Source organism: Ursus arctos, unplaced genomic scaffold (genome assembly GCF_023065955.2).
Source record: "Ursus arctos isolate Adak ecotype North America unplaced genomic scaffold, UrsArc2.0 scaffold_9, whole genome shotgun sequence".
NCBI lineage: Eukaryota > Metazoa > Chordata > Mammalia > Carnivora > Ursidae > Ursus > Ursus arctos.
Window position 1 is genome coordinate 5,675,087 of NW_026623111.1, and position 22,818 is coordinate 5,697,904.

Sequence of the window (22,818 nt, forward strand, 5' to 3'; positions counted from 1 at the left end):
TCGTAATCCACCGAACCCAGGGCTGCCGTGGTAACTTAATTTTCCAAATGAAATTACAGCGGATCCAAAGGAAACTATCCAGACTTTCTTTCGCATTTCAAATTTGGCAAACTGAAATCTTCTGTCAAACAGGAAATTCCCAGTGCCCGGCAACCAACACAGAATCAGACACACAGACATGCACAGGCCCATGACCCTAGGGGTTGGGACTTTCATATTTTGTTAATGAAATGTTTAAAAATCCGTCATCCTTACCTTTCCAAAACTCCCTTTGCCAATGGCCCGCAGAATCTGAAAATGGTCAAAGTTGACTGCAAAAGAAAACGAGGGAAAGAAAGAAACACATCAGATTTGCCAAACCTTGCACGGGTTCCTGAAAGTCCTTCCTACATACCTCCCCGTGTTCCAGATGGGCTTCTGGCTTCAATTGCATTACATCTGCCATGGCAGCACTCCACCACGGAAGGGATACTTCTTACCACATTTTATCCCCCCCGCTCAGCAGCTCCCCAGTGGGTATACGGGATGAGAGACATCTTATAAGCCCAGGGGAAGAGCTCACAGAGAAAAATCTGGACACTTGGATTACCAAATTCTTGGTAATTTGCTGATGTTCCCTTTGCCAGGATGACTTTTTCCTACCTCTGATTCTCGTCTTGTCCACCTGGCATTCTTATCTTATACACTCGGATCTTACACACTCAGCTCACCTGTCCAGTGTCCAAGGTGTTAGTTCCGCCTCCTTTATGGTATCTGAACCCTCAAATGCCACGACCATATCGTGGGTCTTTCCTGCTTGGACATCTGTCTGGCTTTGCGATTGTGAGCTAGTGGAGAATGGAGATGATGATTCCTCAGTCTCATCCTGGTATCGCCCTGTCTCATGCCCCCCCTTCTTCATAGGTCTCCCCATTCTTGCTATTTCTACTTACTGACTTACCCTGGTTTGGTTTTTGCCCCATCCCTACAGCACACAGACCAACAACACATGGCCATGCCACTAAATCCAATGGACACCTTTCTGTCCTCCTCGTATTTGGTCACTCTGCCCTTTCTGAAGCACCTGCTTGGCTTCTATGGAAGCCAGTTCATGCTTCAGCTCATGCTTTGTACACACTCAGCTTCGTCCTCCCAGCCACTGAAAACTAAAGTCCGTCAAGCCTCCGTCTACCACCTTCCTTTCCTTGCTGGCTCTAAAGGCTTCAGCGACCACCTAATGGCCAATGACTCTCCAAGGAACCTCTTCTCTAGCCTCCGGCCTGTATGTACTGATTGATGCCTGCCCCACAACAACTCTTGAAGGCTTCAAAGCCACCTTGAACCCAACAGGTCCAAATGGAGCGTAGGAGGAGTACTTCATCGTGCATTTGACCTCGTGCACTCAAAGCCTCATCCGACACCCCTCTCTCACTCAACCCCTTAGTTAGCCCTTCACCGGGTTAGGTCCACTGTACCTCTTGGCTATCTCTCCCATCTGTCCCCCGGTAGCCACCCTGTGGTCCAGTCCTCCATCCTCTCTTGACCCTCCCACCCTGGGATGTGTGCTGGTGGCAGGCAAGGGGTCTTGTTCGTCCTCTACTCCCACCCCCTCGATGCCCCCTCATTGCTTTCCAGAAAAGCAAATCCATACACATCAGACCCCTGCCACTTCTGTGGCACGACCCACCACGCTCCCCGCACCCACTGAGCTCCAGACACACAAGCTTCTTTTCTGTGCCTAGAACAGTCATTCTCCGCGCCTTTAAGGCTCTTCTCCTGGCTGTACACTTGCAAACTCTGCTTCCTCTTCACCCTTCTGCATCCAGAAAAGAACTGAGCTCACCCTCCCGACGAGTCTGCTCCCCTGCTACGCTCTCCCAGGGCTGTGGGACTTCCCTCCAAAATACATCGTTCTGTATTATTGTACATGGATTTGATTTAAATCAGTTTTTCCCCACTAGACGCTAAGCTCCCTGAAGTCAAAGGACATGTTTGTTCCTCCTGCATCCCCAGCACCTAGCACGGTGTTAGTACACGGCGAGTATTCAACAGCTATGCACCAACTAAAGGGCCGACTGAAACCAGATGCCCACATTCACAGTGCCAAGCACAACTGCTGGTCCATAATGAGTGCTCAGTAAATATTTTTTAATTAGATTGAATTACAGCCAGTTCCCAATAACTAGGAGAGACATGTCGTTTACAAAAGATGAAGTGAATTGATTAGTTCACTACATTATGGGGGCGAGGATGTGCGGGAGTGAATGAACACAATTAGTTCCCTGTGTATTAAACGTACGTGAAGAAGGACAATTACGCTGAATTGTGTCCCTACAGAGCCAAGTCAGAAGCCGGTGCGCCATCGAACGCCTCACGTGCTTAGAACAGAGAGACGACGTTAATGGTTAACTCAGCAAAACCTTCGTTCTTTGACCTATTTTGGTTTCTTTTGCGTAGAACTTGCCAGGAAAAGAAATTTCGGGCTTTCACCTCTTGCCCACCCACCAAAAGTCAAAGGAGAAGAGAAAAACAAGGTGCCTGGACTGCATTTGCCATGTGCCCAGCTAGGAAATTGTGCAGATCCTCTCGTGAGCCCCAAGGCCCCCCAGGGCAGTCATCACTGCTGGCATCTGCCAGCCGCCCCCCCCCCCCCCCACTCAGCAGCAAACGTCTCTGTCTCCCCGAAGGCTCCCTGCAGTGTCGGGAGGCCATGTCTCTGGGCCGTGGTTTCACGGGCCCGGAAAGCCATTCCTCAACACCGCAACTCCTGCCTGGCCTCGGACACATGGCTCACATGCTCTCTCATGAAGGCTTTCCTCCCTCCCAATGCATCCCCTTCTCCTTCATGCCATCTCCGGACCGCCTGTAGACATCTGGCCACCCATCAGGAGAACCCAGCTGGAGTCAGACTGCTTAGCTCTATAACCCAGCTCTGCCACAGCCTTGGGTGAGTCACTGGGCCTCCGTGTGCCTCACTTATCCCACCTGTAAAGTGGGAGCATCAGTGCCTGCCTTCCACAAAGTGTAGAATAGTGCCTGATACAACGCAACCTCTCAAAAAGCCCTCGTTCTTTGTGCTGGGGACGAGGAGCAGTCCTCCCTCTCATCTGATGTCTCCGAGGAGGGCTACTTCCCTGAACATCCATGGCCTCTTGCCCCGTCAAAGGTGGTGTGAGCTCTCTGAGTGGTGAGCTGGACAAGGAACTGCTAAATGTATTTCTGCTTGTTTTGGTCTCTCTCCTCAAACTGTCTGTCTTCAGGGAGCAAGGTTTTCCTCTGACCCTTCTTGCCAGAAGCTTCTTAGGGCCAGCCGCCATGCGCAGGGGTCTGCAGGGTTCAGAGCTGCCATGAACAGCGGGGGGAGTCTGGCTAATTCTGGGATTCAGCATTGGGAAGCCCCTTGCTGGTGCCCTCCTGGGCTGCACCCCTCAACCCCAGGTAACGTGTGGTTCTCCAATGCCCCCCACTTTTGTCTTGTTTCTTAACTGGAGAGAGGTATTAATTACCCAGCATTGTCAAATGCCAAAACCTGTTGTTATTTTAACAATTAGTATTACAATGCTGTAAATAATCTCACTCATCCATATCCCCTGCAAAAATGTGTCTTCCTTGTGGGCTTCTAACATAATATATGAGACAAATAGGTAGTTATTTAATGTTTATTTGCTTATTGGACTAGATGGGATTGAAATGACTGAGCATATGGCCTGTGCTTTCCATTTACTTGGCATCTCCCTGAGGCCTGGTATACTGCTACTTACATAAATAGTGCCCACATGAATACACTTCGAATAAGTGGAGGGTTTCCAGTCGGCTGATAAGCAGTTTGAAACGGCTTCAGTGACAGTGCCAAGCCAAAGACGGACTTTGAAATTGTATCATCACATAGGGTTGTTGGCCCAGAGCAAGGGGACTTGGCTGGGGGACATGGGGGGTTGACGAGAGTTTCTTAGGGTGACCATCTTATCCTGATTTGCCTGGGACTTGCCTGGTCTTAGCACTGATAGTGACAAGACACAGAGGGAGCTGCCAAGGGTGACACTGTGACAAGTGTGCTGTGAAGGTAGAAACAAGGGGCACACCATGCCAGTGACCTCACCCAAACAAGAGAGAAGTGGCATCCACCCAGAGGACTGTCACAGGGGCAAGGAAATGACACACGGGACATTAAATAACTCGTTTGCCCAGCAAGGCTCAACTCTCCCTGCTTTCTGGATTAGGAAGCCTCAGGTCTGTCTAGAGACCAGGGTGGCCAGCCCCAGGCAGTAAGTCTAATCCAGTGGTGTTGGTCGGGATCCCGGGAGGCTTCTTCAGACAGATCACAGCCCCACTCCTGAGTTTCTGCAGAGGGGCCAGAGAATTTGCATCCCTAATAAGTTTCCAGGTAATACTGATAGTCCAGGGGACAACTGCACACCCCACTTTCCCAGACACTTGAGCAGCTGGCAGTGACCCTGTGACACAAGCCTAGTCAATAAGATCTCAGTAGAGGATTATGGAGGTATTTCTGGGAAAGCATTTTTTTTTCTGATGAAAAGGGACACTTCCAGGTAGAGTGGCTCTTCAATCCTCCTGCCTCTTCCTACAATGGATATGGATATGATGTCAGGAGCTATAGCAGCCATATTGTGACTATGAGGCAATGGACCAAGACAGGTGCAGAGAAACCACTCCCTATTGTCGAGCCTCTGAAGCCATAGCAGGAACCACTTACCTCTGGACTTATTGTATTATACACACACACACACACACAAATCTTATTTGTTCAAACCACTGTGGGTCAAGTTTGCTATTTACTGGAAGCTGGAAGCATTCCTTTCTGACACACAAAGCCAGCTACATAGGGATTTAGTAAATGCCAACTATTTTATTGTTGGATTTCCAGCCTCATCATAATTTTGCTAAAAGGCAGAAGAAGAAAGGTGTTTGGGGGTATAAACACAGGGGCCAGGCTGCCTGGGTATGAAGTCTGACTCCACCGCTGACGAGCTGGGTGACCTTGGGGAAGTCACTTAACCTCTCTGTGCCTGTCTCTTCACTTATAAAATGGGTGTACTAAAATGCTTACCTGCAGTGGCTGTGCACATGCAACGAATCCATCCAGGTAAAATATTTAGAACGGGGCTGGCCTTGAAGTCAAGGCTACAAAGAGTAGGCATTAGCATCATGAATATTCTGCATGAGAGGCTTGTCCCCATTTTTCACCTTGACGATACAACGCTAGTCTCATTAAATCATGACCAAGCATCACAGGGGTGATAAAAGCTGGAACTGTATCAGTACCCGTTGGTTGTTGATGGTGATTATCACACTGGGGAAATCTGGTGGTTCTGCCTTTCAAGCCTGTGGGCTCTTCTCATTTCCATCAGACCAATTATTTCTAAGGAAATTCATAGCATTCTTTCAATGTGCTATCTTCAGGAAGCAGTTTATTCAGAGGCAAGTGTGAATTTTCAAGATAGCTAATAACTCTTTCAAACAATCTCTAATGGAAGGTAACCCCCAATCAACATCCCATAAAAATATACGCATTTGAGTACTGCACGCACCAGGCAAAGAAAGCAAGCAAATGGCCCCTTTCTCGCCTCCCTGAGAAGCTAACCTGGAAGCTCCTTCCTTGTACCACCAGTGTCACGCACCCAGATCGCGCATGGGCTGGCCATGCCTGTGTGGGAAACTCCACCCAAAAATGCTGATTTCCAACATCATTTCAATAATTTGAAGATCTGCCCAAACTGGCCCTATGATGCCCCTTGACAATAGGACAACAGTTTCATGATTCACCAGTGTCCGTGCCAGCCCAGTTCCCGCATCTCTATTTCCTGCCTGATTCGGTAAGCACCTGAGCTTTTGGCCACGGGATGGCAGCAGGAAAAGACTTAACAGACGGGGGAGATGGGAAGGGGCAGAGGTGGAAGGGAGGGTTTGGTGCCTCACTCGGCTAGCTTTAAACCCAGCTTCACCATTTCAGTCACTGTGGACCTGAGGAAATAAATGAACTTTCCCAAGCCTTGATTTTCCCATCAGTAAAATGGGGATAGTGAGGCCTACCTCCCCAAGTCAGGGTCAGGGCCATAGGCAATGACAAAGCAAAAGGCTGACTCAGCAAACAGAAGCCACTCAGAAGAGTAGCAGACCAAACCCTTGAGTGCCCCGAAGGGTACTGATCCAAACCCCTGCTCCAGCTGTGGACCTTTGGCCTGGCCACTTAGTATCTTAGAATCTCTGTTTGTGCATCCTTAAAATGGAGTAAGGCTCATCTGGTTGGATTTTTCTCAAAGTAAGGCTATTCTGTAAATAGCACAGAACGGCAGCGATCATTTCGCTTTGGTTTTGTCTGTCATTAGCAGAGGTAATGTGGGTATCCGGGTGACTCCTTGAGGATGGAGCTGAGCCCTGGGCCTCCTTGAATCCCAGGTGCCTGGGAAGTAACAGAGACTACGCACTCTCGAGACACCTGAGTACACGCAGGAGTGAACTGGAGAGTGAGGCGGGAGAACAGGAAGGGGACTCATCAGGGACTGGGACCCGGGGTCACCTTCTTTACAGGAATTACTGACCTCCACACACAAAGGAGGGGTGACCCAGCGTCGTCAGGCATCACCATGGAACGCTTCTATTAATCACTGATTCAACAAATATTTATTGGGTGAAAAAATAAGACCTACTGAGGGACTCATACTTGTTGAATGCGTGTCTGCTGTGTGCCTGGCCCTGTTCCAGGTCCTGGGGACCAGCAGCAAACAGAAGACAAAATGACCCTCCATCCTGGAGCTGACCTTTTGGGGCACAAGGCAAATAACCCATTAATGCATAACTCGGTGGTAAATTCTACGAAGAGAAACAAATCCATGTGTGTTCGTGTCCTCGTGCTACCGTAACAAATTACCACAAAGGAAGTGGCTGAAATCACACAAATTTACGATCTTACAGGCCCAGAGGTCAGAAGCCCAACACAGCCCTCACTGCGCTAAAAGCAAGGTGTCACCAGGGCTGAGGTCCTCCTGAGGCTCTAGGCAATCACTGGTTCCTTGGCTTCTCCAGCTTCTAGAAGCTGCATTCCTTGGCCGATTGCCCCACATCACTCCAACCGATGCTTCCATGGCTGTGTCTCCTTCTCTGACCCCCACCTCCGTTCTTCCCTCATAAGGCTGCTTGTGATTTCATTGTGCCCACACAGACAATCCCGATAACCTCCCCTCCTCAGGGTCCTTACTTTAATCACACCTCCAAAGTTCCTTCCGCCCTGTAATGTACTATATACACAGGTTCCAGGATTAAGACGTGGACATCTCTGGGGGACTGTTATTCTGCCAACCCCACCAGGTAGAGGAACAGACAGGGACTACTTTGGGAGAGAAGCCACTATTTCAGACAGGATGGCCAGAGCAGGACTCTCTAAGGAGAGGACGATTGAGCCGAGCTGTGAAGAAGGTGGGAGAACACGCCACAAAGATATCCAGGGGAGGGTTACCGGAGGCAGAGGGAAAAGCATGTGCAAAGGCCCTTGGCAGGAACGTGCATGATGGTCCCCGGGCACAGTGGGCAGGCAAGGCTGGCCGGACTGCAGCTTGGGGAGAAGAGAAAGTGGGGGAGCTGGTCACTGGGGGCTGGGGTAAGGGCTTTGGGAGGTTTTCTAAACACGATGAGAAAGTGCTGGAGGGCTCTGAGTAGGGGAAAGAAAACTGGTCTGGGGATGTTTATTGAAGCTGTTTGGAAAGATCCAAATTTAGGTGTGAACCCAGAGGGACAAACTGCCACACGATGGTAATGAAGGACACGGCTCCCAGCCGTTGTGTCAGTCCTGCTACAAGCAAGTTTCCCTGAGAGATGCAGTGGGCACGGAGGATTCCTAGGGCAGTAACGATACTCTGCAGGACGCCCTAGTGGGGGATACCTGTCATACGTTCGTCCAACTCCCCGGATGCTCGCACCGAGAGGGAACCTGAACGTAACCTACGCACTCTGGGTGCCGGTGCGTCAGTGTAGTTCATCAGCTTACGCAAACGCCCCACTCTGGCGGGGAGTGGATAACGGGGAGCAGCCGCATGCGTGAGAGCCGGGGGCAGGGGAGAAGGTCTGTGCCTTCCCTTCAATTTTCCTGTGGACCTTGAACTGCTTTTTTAAAAAGTCTACTAAAACAAACAAAACAAAAAAAAACAGATGGAGTGGGTGGTCAGTCAGCAGCCCAGGGAAGGGAGAAGCAAGTGCACAGAGGTGTCGGTCCGGCCAGTCCGTACGTGGGAAACAGGGTCAGGGACATTCTCATCACTAGACTCAGGTCTGTTCTCACGTCTCCTACGTCTACGGTATGTGGGTCCTGACGGGAGCCGGGACTTCGGAGGTGACAGGCTGGGCTCACAAAGAGCTCACAGCCCAGCAGGGGACACAGCCAGGTCCCGCAGACATGGACACAGGTGCTCGAGAATAGCAGGGTTAGATACCAGGTCCCGGGGGGGATGCGCTCCATGCTGCAGGGACCGTCTGAGAAAGTTTTTTCTTTCTTTCTTTTTTTTTTTTTAAAGATTTTATTTATTTATTTGAAAGAGAAAATGAGCAAGTGAGAGAGAGAGCACAAGCAGGGGGAGAGGGAGAAGCAGACTCCCCGCTGAGCAGGGAGCCCGATGCGGGACCCCGTCCCAGGACCCTAGGATCATGACCTGAGCCAAAGGCAGATGTTTAACCGACTGAGCCACCTAGGCATCCCAGTCCGGGAAAGTTTTCAAAAGCACAAGACCCTGAATGTGGGTTTGAGGAATTACAAGAGTTCTGCAGGGGGTAAGGAGCAGTAAGGGATTTCAGGAAGGGGTCCAAGCAAAGCAGGAACCCAGGGGCACGAATCAGCAGGATGAGTTCTCAGAACAGCAGGACCAGGGTGCGACTGGAGAGAAATGAGTGGGATGATTAATGCACCAGATCACTGGACATTTCTTCAGGGCAAGGATGCATCAGGCCTCAGCAGAGGTTGGAAAAGCATTACTTCAAAGGGCCCATTTCCCTTTACACACAGCCACCCTCACTCATCTCTGGCTCCTCTGCCCTAAGGTGTAGGTCTCAGCCATGGTTGCACCCAGGACTCATGTTCAGCTGAAGACAAGGAGCCAGCCCCTGGCCAGCGTCCACTCTGGCTGGCCACAGCCACAGCCACAGCTGGACCAGTCGCGCCTACAGACTTCTCGTACGCTCCTGCTTATATCCCCAGCATGGAGTAGACAACGATGCTTGCTGAACTGAGCTGCAAACACTTCTTGTAGCCTCATTAAAAACGGTTTTGTTTTCTAGTTGATAAATGTGTTTCATAAAGCCCAAAAGGCCTTTTTTCCCCCTCACTCTGCACTGTTATCAGCGTAAACACTGTATCTATAAACATTTAGGAAATCACGTGCCTAATTCATACAGGAAAACATCATATGGCAATAATCTCAAGACAGAAGCTAATTTGGATGCTGGTGGAAATGTGGAATCCATGATAAGGAAAGTGTCAAACACGTGTTTGAGAGAGGAGAGTAACAGCGAGGCTAACAATTCCTCGAAAGCAAGGCTACCTAAGACAATCTCCTTCCTCCACAGCCTGTGGTTTAGTTTGCTGTGGCTGCCGTAACAGCCACAAACAGGGGGCTCAGAACAACAGAAATTCACTCTCTCACAGGAGGGAGACCAGAAGTCTGAAATCAAGGTGCTGATTAATGTTCTCGGGCAGTATCCTTCCTTGCCTCCTCCAGCTTCCAGAGGCTATCAGCAATCCTTCTTGGCTTGTGGCTGTATTAGTCCAGTCTCGGGCTCTGCTGTCACATGGCCCTCTCCCTGCCCTGTCTGTCTCCACCTTTCTTCTCCTCTTCTAACAAGGACCCTAATCATTGGATTAGGGCCCTAATCCAGTATGACCTCATCTTAACTCATAACATCTGCAAAGACCCTACTTCCTAAAATGGTCACACTCTGAGGCTCCCGGGGGACATGAATTTTGGAGAGATGCTATTCAACCCAGGGTGGCCAGGACAGCACCTGGCCCAGAGAAGAGGTTCAACAAATGATGGCTGGCTGGCTGGCTGGCTGACCCAACAAATGAGCCCACATCCATGTGTACCTGTATGTACACACCTGTATCTGTCTGCATCATAGAAACAAAAATATATTTTGGAAACACCGCGTCAACTGGTTCTTCATCCTGGTAGGGTAGAATCAAAGCTAACCAGTTCTGGGTAACGCAGGCTTTGGTCACTTCTCAAACTAACTTCCAGCTGTGCAACCTTAGGACAAATCACTTGAAAGAAGAGATACAAATAGATCATCTATCTCTTAGGTCCAAGCTCACTCTCCATGCAAGGCTCCCAAGAGGAGCTCTGCAAATACTTAAAGCATGACCATTTCTCCTGCAAACAAAGGTATCCATTGCCTGATCTTTTCAGGGAAAGAACAGTATAGGGTTAGGGGCCTAATTCGTGGTTTAGATTCTACTAGTATTTTTCAACTTACCTACTGATCAGTAGAACGGGAAGGAGGTGGCAGCTATAGTCAGGAAAATGTCTGTTGCCTCTTCTTTTGCACAGGTGATAGTATTGCTAATCTCCTGCTCAATGCCAAGATAAAGGCGCTCTGGAAACGGGTTCTGCCTATCTGCTTTATTCATCATGAACACTGAAAGGAACTTAGCCAGACAGGAGGAAGAAACAAGCCAGTATTTGGACTCAGATGATTATGTTTTGATTTATCTTCTCATTAAACATAAGCAAACAATCTCCACTGGCATATATTTGAGGTCCTGGAAATTTTAAAGGTCCTCAGTGTGTATGCTGGGTATTCACCACACCAAGACCTTAAACTTCGAGCTCCTGGGGCTGAATCTTTAAAGGTGAAGTTGGCCTGGTGGGAGGGTCTGATAGGGAACAGGTCCAGGGCAGCTCCCAGAAGGCAAGAGTAAAGGGAGGAGCTTGGGGCTGTAGTAGACTGGCAACATTAATTGCCCCAATTTTTCACCCCTCCCTGTACCCAAGTCCAAGGTGACCTTCTGCTCAGGAGATAAAGCATACTTTCCCACGCACGGATTCCCCGTTCAGCCATAGCATGTGGACTGACTCAGCCAGTGGGATGTCAGCAGGCTTGATTCAAGCTGAGGTTTGAGAACGTGCTTGTGTACATCTGCTTCCCCCTGGCTTATCTTCCTCCACCAGAGGGACATGGCAGGCTACCTTCTTTCCTGACAGTGACATACTGGCAATGCCAGCAGCGCAGTTCCCGGGTAAAGCCATCCCAGAGTGACAGCCAGCCAGTCCCCAGATAAGTGAGAGACAGACCAGCTGAAATCAAGAGAGCCAACCTGCATAGTAAGGAGCTGAAGTCTCTCTGGTGTCAGCCCCTAGCTTTGGAGCAGTTGCTCTATGACATTACTGACAATGAATTTGAGAGGGACAGCGGGACGGAGGGAGAAAAGAAAAAAGACAAGAAGGGAGGGAAAGAGATATAGGGCCCAAGGACTACCTAAGAGAAGTGGGGTATTTTAGCCATAGAATAGCTAAAACAGTCTTGAGAAAGAATAATCAAGGGGGAGGACTCACTCTATTCAATATTAAGACCTACTACGTAGCTACACAACTCAAGACTGGAAGAGATGGAGGCCTTCCTGGAAACCTATAAACTACCAAGACTGAAACAGGAAGAAATCGATTTTTTAAACAGGCCAATTAATTATGAAGAGATTGAGTTAGTGATAAACAACCTTCCAAATAACAAAACTCCAGGCCGGACAGCTTTCCTGAGGAATTCTACCAAACATTCAAAGAAGAAATAATACCTATTCTCCTAAAGCTATTTCAAAAAATAGAAACAGAAGGAAAGCTACCAAACTCATTCTATGAGGCCAATATTACCTTGATCCCCAAACCAGGCAAAGACCCCATCAAAAAGGAGAATTATAGACCAATTTCCCTAATGAATATGGACGCCAAAATCCTCAACAAGATCCTGGCTTATAGAATCCAACAGTACATTAAAAGGATTATCCATCATGACCAAGTGGGATTCATCCCTGGGATACAAGGGTGGTTCAACATTCGCAAATCTATCAGTGTCTTAGATTTTATCCAGAAAGAAAAATTCAAAAATCATATGATTCTCTCAATAGATGCAGAAAAAGCATTTGACAAAATACAGCATCCTTTCCTGATTAAAACCCTTCAGAGTGTAGGGATAGAGGGTACATTCCTCAATCTCATAAAAACCATCTATGAAAAGCCTACAGCAAATATCATTCTCAATGGGGAAAAGCTGGAAGCCTTTCCCTTAAGATCAGGAACACAACAAGGATGCCCACTCTCGCCACTATTATTCAACATAGTACTAGAAGTCCTTGCAACAGCAATCAGACAACAAAAAGGGATAAAAGGTATCCAAATCGGCAAAGAAGAAGTCGAAATGTCTCTCTTCGCAGATGACATGATACTCTATATGGAAAACCCAAAAGAATCCACGCCCAAACTATTAGAAGTTATAGAGCAATTCAGTAATGTGGCAGGATACAAAATCAATGCTCAGAAATCAGTTGCATTTCTATACACGAATAATGAGACCGAAGAAAGAGAAATTAGGGAATCCATCCCATTTACAATAGCACCAAAAACCATACATTACCTTGGAATTAACTTAACCAGAGACGTAAAGGACCTATATTCTAGAAACTATAAATCACTCTTGAAAGACATTGAGGAAGATACAAAAAGATGGGAAAATATTCCATGCTCATGGATCGGAAGAATTAACATAGTTAAAATGTCCATGCTACCCAGAGCAATCTACACTTTCAATGCTATCCTGATCAAAATACTGATGACATTTTTCAAAGAACTGGAACAAACAGTCCTTAAATTTGTATGGAACCAGAAAAGGCCCCGAATCGCCAAGGACCTGTTGAAAAGGAAAAACAAAGCTGGGGGCATCACAATGCTGGATTTCGAGCTGTACTACAAAGCTGTGATCACAAAGACAGCATGGTACTGGCACAAAAACAGACACATAGATCAATGGAACAGAAGAGAGAACCCAGAAATGGACCCTCGGCTCTTTGGGCAACTAATCGTTAATACAGCAGGAAAAAACATCCTGTGGAAAAAAAGACAGTCTCTTCAATAAATGGTGCTGGGAAAACTGGACAGCTACATGCAAAAGAATGAAACTTGACCACTCTCTCACACCATACACAAAGATAAACTCCAAATGGACGAAAGACCTCGATGTGAGACAGGAATCCATCAAAATCCTAGAGGAGAACATAGGCAGCAACCTCTACGACATCGGCCAAAGCAACCTTTTTCATGACACATCTCCAAAGGCAAGAGAAACAAAAGATAAAATGAACTTGTGGGACTTCATCCGATAAAAAGCTTCTGCACAGCCAAGGAAACAGTCAAAAAAACTAAGAGGCAGCCCACGGAATGGGAGAAAGATTTGCAAATGATGCTACAGATAAAAGACTGGTATCCAAGATTTACAAAGAACTTCTCAAACTGAATACACGAGAAACAAATAAACAAATCATAAAATGGGCAGAAGATACGAACAGACACTTTTCCAATGATGACATACAAATGGCTAACAGACACATGAAAAAGTGTTCAAAACCATTAGCCATCAGGGAAATTCAAATCAAAACCACACTAAGATACCACCTTACGCCAGTTTGGAATGGCAAAAATTGACAAGGCAAGAAACAACAATTGTTGGAGAGGATGTGGAGAAAAGGGATCCCTCCTACATTGTTGGTGGGAATGCAAGTTGGTACAGCCACTCTGGAAAACAGTGTGCATGTCCCTTAAAAAGTTAAAAATCGAGCTACCCTATGACCCAGCCATTGCACTACTGGGTATTTACCCCAAAAGATACGACGTAGTGAAGAGAAGGGCCATATGCACCCCAATGTTCATAGCAGCATTGTCCACAATAGCTAAATCGTGGAAGGAGCCGAGATGCCCTTCAACAGATGACTGGATTAAGAAGATGTGGTCCATATATACAATGGAATATTACTCAGCTATCAGAAAGAACGAATTCTCAACATTTGCTGCAACATGGACGGCAGTGGAGGAGATAATGCTAAGTGAAATAAGCCAAGCAGAGAAAGACAATTATCATATGATTTCTCTCATCTATGGAACATAAGAACTAGGAAGATCAGTAGGGGAAGAAAGGGATAAAGAAAGGGGGGTAATCAGAAGTGGGAATGAAGCATGAGAGACTGTGGACTCTGAGAAACAAACTGAGGGCCTCAGAGGGGAGGGGGGTGGGGGAATGGGATAGACTGGTGATGGGTAGTAAGGAGGGCACGTATTGCATGGTGCACTGGGTGTTATACGCAACTAATGAATCATGGAACTTTACATCAGAAACCAGGGATGTACTGTATGGTGACTAACATAATATAATAAAAAAAAACATTAAAAAAAAAAAAGACTGGGTGGTATAGAAAGAAGGATAGGCATATGCATGAATGGGACAGAACAGAGACCCCAGAAATAGATTCACATGATATGCCCAACTGATTTTTGACAAAAGTGCAAAAACAACTCCGTGGAGGAAAAATGGCCTTTCAATAAATGGAGCAACTGGACATCCACAGGCCAAAAAACGGCCCTCCACCTAAGTCAAGGCAAGAGCCTTTTGGCAGAGGGCTGGGGTCAGATCATTGGACAATGTGCCTGGACAGGAACAAGACACAGGCCTGCAGTGAGGTCTGGGGGAGGAGGAGGGGGCCTGGCGGCAGACTTGCAAAATTCAGCTCCCTGTGATTGAAGGATGAGGGTCCTTGTTTCTTTCCTGGCTCTGAGCATCTAGAGATTTCTAATAGTGCATCAAATCCTTCTCATGCACCAAATCTCTCTTAACTTTCCTTTTAGTGACTGGTTCCGGAGAAATCTCTCTGCTTTTAGAGGGCTCGTGTGACTAGATCATGTCCATCTTGACAATCTTCTTTTACAAGGTAAAGTGACATAATCATGGAAGTGAGGGGGTGGGTACGTAAGAAGGTCAAGAGGCCATCGTAAAATTCTGCCTTTCTCAAGGTCAATTAATGATGACTTCATTGTCATGAACTGCTAGAGTAGTGATGTCCCCTGAAACACACACACATGACACATATGGGCATGCACACATGTGCACAGTCTTAATCCCTTATTAGCCTAACACAAACCCCAATAATGAGATGAGAAGCCTCATCGACACTCAATACCCGTGGCCTCTGGTGTCCCTTTGGGTTTACAGGATCTTCTGTTTATTCTGTATTTCCTTCCTGACCTTCTTGGAGATCTGGTTCTATTCCAGGCTCTGGGCCAGAAACAAACCAAAGTCAGTCCTAGCCACCATGCTCTCCCTGTCAAGAGGGTAAGCAAGCACCATGGAAGTACCACGATGGGGGTGAACTCAGGAGGCTTTGGAAGGGGCAGGGAAGGGACCATCTTCGGATGGCATCAGGAGGCTTCAGGGCCAGGAAAATGCTGATTGCTTGGAGGAGAAGGTAGAGATCCTATCTCTCGACAAGCACAGTGAAACATTTGGCTCATTCAGACGTCTCATAAACATAGTCAAAAGTTCAGGACGATTTCTCTGTGAGAGAGCCAAATTACATAAGTCAGAAAAAATGGGTCTGGTTTGCAAGCTGATGGGCTGCATGGCGGTTCCCCTGGCCTGCAGACTGAGGAGATAATGACATTTTGGCAGAACCAGGGCATGAGAGAGCAACTTTCTTGAGTAGGCAACACGGGGGATTGGCCTCACTTCTCTTCTCCATCCCTGGAAAAATGTAGGTCATGGGTGTGTTGTAAAATCAATGAGACTGTGCATGAAAAGGTTTAGGCCAGAGTCCAGTTCGTACTAAGTGATCAATAAATGGTCATGGGGCAGATGACAGGATGATAACAAAAGTGGCATGATCAATGATGATGGTAATTATTATGGGCTGAACCATGCTCCCTGAAAATCTGTGTTGAAGCCTAGCCCCCCGCACATCACATGACCATGTTTGGAGACAGGGCCTTAGACATACAATTAAGTTAAAATGAGGTCACTGGGGTAGACTCTAATCCAATAGGCCTGGTGTCCTTATAAGAGGAGGAGAACAGGCACAGACACGCACAGAGGGATGACTGTGTGGGGACACAGAGAGAACACAGCCATCTACACACCAAGGAGAGGGGCCTCAGAGGGAACCGGCCCTACCTACACCTTGATCTTGGACTTCCAGCCTCCAAGACTAGGAGACAGTAAGTTTCTGCTGTTTAAGCCCCCAGTCCATGGTGCTTTGTTATGGTGGTCCTAGCAGCCTAGTACAATAGTGATGATGATGTGGATGCTGCTGCTGGGAAAGCATGGGGCTAGGCATCATGAGGGACCCAGGCTAACAGAGGGGAAACTATTCAATAATCTTCCAAGCCCACCGCAGTGCAGATCCAAGGAAGAAGGGCCAGGAGCAGAGGGAGACATTCAGTATCCAGACAAGGGAGTAGGAGAGCCTGAACAGGAGCAGGACGGGGGAGAGAAAAGGAGAAGACCTGAGAAAGACACAGGACACACATCAGTGAGGACACTGGATGTGGCCAGAGAGAAGGAGGTGTGCAATCCAAGATGACTTCTGGCTCCCCAGTGCGGGGGAGATACAGAGAGTAAAGGCTCCGGAGGAGATAAAGACTGGGGGAGAAAAGAAGACCATTTGTGGGGAAAGAAGAGAGCCTGGCTTGGCATGTTGATCTTGAGATTCCCGTGGGGATAAAGAATGGCAGGAGGACCCACCTGGAAAGCGGCTGGGATCTGGAACATGGTTGAAATGAACGAGCTGGCCCAGGTGGGGCATGCTGAGTCAAGAGCAAAGGGTTGAGGATGGAACCTGGAAGATGCCAACAGCTGAAGGCACACAGAGCAGGAACCCCAGAGGAGAAACTGAGCTCAGAGAGGTGGGAGGGAACGGGGAGCATATCATGGGACCTGTCTTAGCTTGGGCAGCTATAACAAATATCGCAGACCGGGGGCACAAACAACAGACATTTATTTATCATGGTCTGGAGGCCGGGACATCCAGGATCGAGACACCAGCAGGCTCAGCTCTTGGTGAGAGCTCGCTCCCTGATTCAAAGACAACTCTCTTCTCACGGTGCCCTCACATGGTGAAGACAGAGAGCTCTCCTCTCTCCCTCGACTTACCAGGGCACTAATCCCATCGTGGGGCCCCACCCTCATGACCCGCTTTCCACCTAATCACCTTCCCAAACCCCACCTCCCAATCGCGTTAGGGGTTAGGGCTTTGACATACAAATTGGAGGGGGAGGATGCATAATTCAGTTCATACAAGATCCCAGCAGGGGAGAGTCCACAGAAGGGTCCACGGAGACAAGTGCCACAGGCATGAACGTGTTCGGCATCTCTGGTAGAACAGGGCCTGCACAAAGCAGGCCCTGACGCATTGGTAAATGGACCGATGAATGAATGAATGAATGGTCACAGAGAACACATGGCCACGCAGCCACATTTCTGTGGATGCTTCTCCCTTCTCCTGTTGGCCTCCCCACTGGCCCAGGAGATCTGCATGGACAAGCCTGTGTCTATACTACTCAGCTTCCCCGGCCCCTCAACGTGGCTGGCCACCAATGGTGTCCAGGAGACGTTTCCTGAGCAGATGGTTGTCTCCTGCCTGTTATCAGGGGCTGGAGTCTCCTCAGCTCTCACGAGGGGGCAACCCAGCACAGACTCAGGTGCAGGCTGGCCCAAACCCAGCCCCAGCCCCTCCATCCACATTGCTTGGCCTGGGGCTTCCTTAACCTTTGTGGGCTTTGTTTCCATGCCTGCAAAATAAGATCAGCAGTATTGCTAACCTTCAAAAGTCACTATAAAACTTAGAGATGAATTTCAGGAAACATCCAGTGTTCTACCTGACTGATCAGACCTGCTCTAGAAAGTATGCCGGCCGTTGTCCTTTGTTCTTGACGTTATTACGATTCCCACCATGACCGCTGGTTGTTGTTATCGTTAATCATCGTTCTAATGACATGATTACAAACACCGAACTTGAAGCCAGCTCTTCCCTTCCTAGTTTTGTGACCCTCCGCCTCCTCTCTCACAGGGGATAGTAACGGCAGCTATATGATGGCTTGTTACAGGATTAAATTATATGCTATTCATAAAGCTCTCAGATCAAAGCACAGTGCCAGGTAGGTTCCCAATCACTGTCCCTAGTCATTTAGTCGTTGTTCTGTTACCGACAGATAGGAAATGTCAAAAATTCTCAGGATTTCACACATTATCCCTAAATACGACATGCGTTCATTCAACAGGTGTCTATGTGTATGTGAGTCCTGCGTCTACGTGTAAAGCTTATAAAACGATGGGATCCTGAAACACATGCATGCGGAGGATGGAGATGTCATTAAAACTTTAAGCAAATAATGGAATCTGTGCAAAAAAAAAAAAAAGCAACTTTTGTAGCTCAAGTGACTACGTTATTTTCAGACTATAAAAATGTGTTCCTTGCAATTTGGTTAGCTCATATACGATGCTCCTTCCTCACAGCTATAAGCTGAGTGCCTTCTTTCAAAACTGAAAATGTCCTTATCTAATTTATTTTAAAAATGGAACATTTTGTAACAGAATCACACAGCCGTAACACAAATTGCTAAGCATCCGCCCGGGTTGTGTCAGATTCTTGGAAGGAGATAAAACCTTGAGAACAGAAGTCGGGGAGGAAAAAACTGACGATATTTGAGAGCGGAAAAAAAAAGGAAATGAGAGCTCTCTGGACTTCTGTTCCCCACTGTTGAGCAGAGCTCCAAAGTGCTCCTTTTCAGAAAGTTGCAAAGAAAAAGACTAAACGATTTCCTCCTTTGTCTACATGGAAATGGAAAACACCCCCGCCTGGTATGACATCGGCCTGCTGCCCCCGCGGGTGGACATGCTCCCCTCCTTCCATGAGCTCGCCCAGCGAACAGGGCATCAAGCTTCTCATTTCCACTCTGCCCCCGGGGCTTCACACACCAGGCACAGAGGAGCTTCCTAAACTGGGGAGCCCGCCTCAGGTGTGGAAGGGCTCCGCCCTCAGGAACACCTGCAGCGTGCAATCCCTCCCAGACATGAAATTCTGGGGGTTCTGGGGGCAACATCGTCCCATTCTTGTATGTGCAAAGCACGGACGTACGCAGAGAGCACACGCAGGTATGCGGTACATCTGTCCTATCAAAGAACCACGGCAGGGCGGGAGTGGAGGAGGCAATTCAGAAAGCCAGTGTCCCCAAAGCCTCCGAATGTCCAAAAGGCAGAGGTGAGGAAGTGATGATGCGGAGAAGGGTACAGAAGCACAGGGCCGTGGAGACCAGACAGCATGAGGAGGAAGAGGCGACCATGTGCCATCTGGCCAAGCATCTGTAAGTCACCCTAGTTATTCACGCACGAGTACTTACACAGGCAGACACAGGCTGGGTGCCTGGCAAAGAGCAGCAGCCAGGACAGGACGGGCCTCCACCACTGTGGAATCTACCCTCTAAGCAAGAAGTCTGGGAGGAAGTAATCAAATAACTAGGATAATTGCAAGTGGCAAAAAGCTGCATAAAGGAGATACGGCAGGGGGGCGGGTAGCCAGTCACAGGGGAGATGACTCTGCACAGGTGGCCAGGGCAGGCCTCTCGGAGCAGGCAGCCTCTGTAACAGGACTTAGAGGGAAAGAAGTCTCAGCTGTCTGGGAACAGGGAAGCACATTCGTACTTAGCTCGGGGAACAGCCATTGCAAAGGCCCAGAGCAGGCACAAGTTTGGTGTCCCGAGGACCTGATAAAAAGGCGTGTGTCTCTGGAGCAGAGAGTGCTGGGAAGGGCAGGCAGGAGGTGAGGTCCAAGAGGCAGGAAGGTTACCTCACGCGGGCCAGACCAGCCACTAGTCAGAGTTTGGAGTGCATCTAAATACAATGGGAAGCTATCTAAGAGTCCCAACTTGACCTGGCACGTGACCCGATTTAGGTTTTCAGAGGATCCCTTTTGCTGCCTGCGGCAAGTGGATGGGCTGGGGGCAAACACAACAGGGGGTGTCACGTACAGCATGCAGTAGCAACGTGAATCTCCCTGACATTCGAGAGGGCTCTGGGCCGGGCCTGCTTCGGAGCCTTCACAGCAAGGAGCTCACACCTCTCTCTGCTCTTCACAGGAGGAAGCTGAGAGCTGCACGAGCCAAGAGCCTTGCCCTGTGGGACCGAGGTGCCGAGGGGCAGGGCCAGGACCTGCACCCAGGCCATGAGCGCCAGAGGCTGAACTGAAAGCCCAGGCCCCACAGCACCAGGCACGAGAGACATGGCGGCACCAGTAACAATGACAGGATCAGAGGCCCTGTTAGAACACACTCCCTGGGCGTGTCTGGGAGGCCAGGGGGAGCCACGAAGATAGCAGACGTGAAAGACTCAGCAAGCACCGGCCCTGCCTAAGGACACGTCTCACCATGTGCCTGCTTCTTTCCAGAAGCAGGTGGAAGCCCTCAACTCTGGGAGGGGGGGGTGGCCTCCGGCAGGCAGAGACACTCAGACACCAGAGGAAGACACCCCTTCCTGCTCCGCTCAGGAACCCGAGCCTCCAACTCGAACAGTCTCTTCCTTACACGCCGTGCTGGCCGTCCACTCTTGCAGGCAGGCCCAGCTACCCACCTTGCAGGGCTCGGTGTAAAGTGAAATTTCGGTGTGAAGTGAACATTCAGAAGTTATTAAATATTCCAAGACAGTGGTAGAGCATTCAGCCCAGCATGGGGCCCCTGTGAGTGGGAAGGCCCGTAGGACAGCCCTGGTCCCACACCCGCGTAGCTGTCCGTGCTCACGGGTGATGCAGGAAATTGCACGGTGTGTGTGCACGTGTTGAGTGCAGCATTGTCAGTGTGCAGAGCCTCCCATGCGGGCACAGTGTTTAACAGATCATTAAATGTTCCAAGCAGAAACCATGTCATGATGATTTGGGTCCATTCACCTCTTCAGTCTGAGGGGCTGACCCTCCTGCTTCATGAGAGAAAGCTGGGGAGGGACAGAATTAAGAATTCGAGAGGTCCTGCCATCAATCAGATAATTTTCATCCTTCCAAAAACCCAATGAGTTATCATTAGGTCTGATTTTACAGTTAGGATAACCGGAGCTCCAAGAGGTTAATTAATGCCATCAATTTCTCATAGATAATAACATCTCATGCTTGTGTAGTTCTTTCTGGTTCAAAAGTGTTTTCACCCTTGTCTGACCTTCATGGCAGCCCTGGGAGGAGGGCAGCGCAGAGATGCTCGTCCTTGATTTCCCGGGAGTCAAAGGACCTGGCGAAGGTCCTATGACCAGCAAAGCCACCGCGCCACAGCGAGCACAAGCTCTCCTGATGATGGGTCCAGGGGCTGCCCCTCAGGCCTGGGAGTCCATGTGCTTCTCCTCAGCTCCACGTCTGGTTTCCCCGTAAAGACCTGTGAACTGGGTAGCCGTCCTAGTTGCACTTTTCCCATTGGCTGTGAGGGAGCTGAAATGCACATGGGGGCTTTTAAGGTACGCATGTCAAGCCTGACCCTGATGTCATTTCTGTCCCATCCTTGTTTTGCTTTGTCTTCACTCATGTTTTCTTTGGTGCCATCCTCTTAGGCTTCAAGGACCTGCTGAGCCAACTTAATCTTTTCTAGAATAAGGTAGGACAACAACTTTCAAGCTTACACACGTTTTCCCCCACTGTGATTGTTTTCAGGGCAGGGGCTGTTTGAGAAGACTGGTGGTCCAGGGATTGGACCTGGGTTTGGCTCAACTGGATGATTGTGTGCAAATGAACACAAGAGGCCCCAGGGGTACCAGGAGAGCCCTGAGGAATCGGAGAAGGGGTCTCCCATTCAGGTGGCAGAGCAACAGGGTGAAGGTTACCAACAACACAGGACGGCTTGTGATGACACACTCACAGAGAACTGCCCATGCGAATTTCCCAAATCCCTGAGCTCCCAACCAAATTAAGTCCTAATTTCACCATGATCTCTGAAAACATATGACAGCATCTCAAGGGAACGTCCCCAGTTACTCTCTCACTTGCAGAATGTGTTTCTTGCAAACTATGGACTCACAAAGTTGTCTGAACAGCTGGTCTCTCCCCGACAGGGTTCATTATCGTGGGGTCAGGGGTGCAGGAAGAGCTGGGGCTGCTGAGTAATCCCAAACAAATGACAAGCTCCAACCTGTGACATTCAGCATGCCACCAGCCCATGAAATAATGAGCCCGCGCTGCTCCCCATCAGAGCACCGCACGTCGCCCCGAGCGGCCACCGGCAGATGTAGGAGGAACAGCGTGTTCTGGAGATGGGCTTCCCAGAGACTAAAGTCTCTTTATGGGAAGCCGGAAGGAGTTCTTTGAAAGGATCTGGATGGAACAAAAGGAAGTCCTATGTCTCTCTACTTGAGCTTTCTTTTGAAAGAAAATCTGCGTTTAATAAAAGCTCTCTGGTGGGAAAATGTCAGAAAGATCTTTTATTTATTCATTTGATACATATTTACTGGGAGCTTTTCTCCAACATTGTCAGTGCTCTGTGCTGAGAAGAAATAAGACAGACATCATCCCTGCCTTCTAGGAGCCTAAAATCTAACAGGAGGCCTGACACTACACAGGAATTTCACCTGTAATCTGGAGAAGAAGTGAGTGCTGTAAGAAGACATATCGTGAGAAGGAATAGACCTGGGGGGCAAGGAAGGCTCTTATGAGGAAGCGAATTCAAAACTGGGACTGGATGGGTGCACAGGAGTTGGGCAATGTCAGAAGTACGGCAGGAGGGGTGGGACTGGGGAGAGTGTGAGATTATTGCAAGCAGAAGGAACAGCAGGTTCAAAGACGCTCGG

The 22,818-nt window shown here is 48.7% G+C and overlaps 1 protein-coding gene across 1 annotated transcript in view; it reads right to left on the reverse strand.

Annotated features, from left to right (window-relative positions):
* The window catches only part of STK32B (serine/threonine kinase 32B), a 375,736-nt gene that overhangs the window by 272,694 nt on the left and 80,224 nt on the right, over positions 1 to 22,818 (reverse strand). Inside the window, exon 2 of the mRNA XM_057309658.1 lies at positions 256 to 311. Within this exon, the coding sequence (XP_057165641.1) occupies positions 256 to 311 (56 nt within the window). The remainder of the gene's footprint in view (positions 1 to 255; positions 312 to 22,818) is intronic.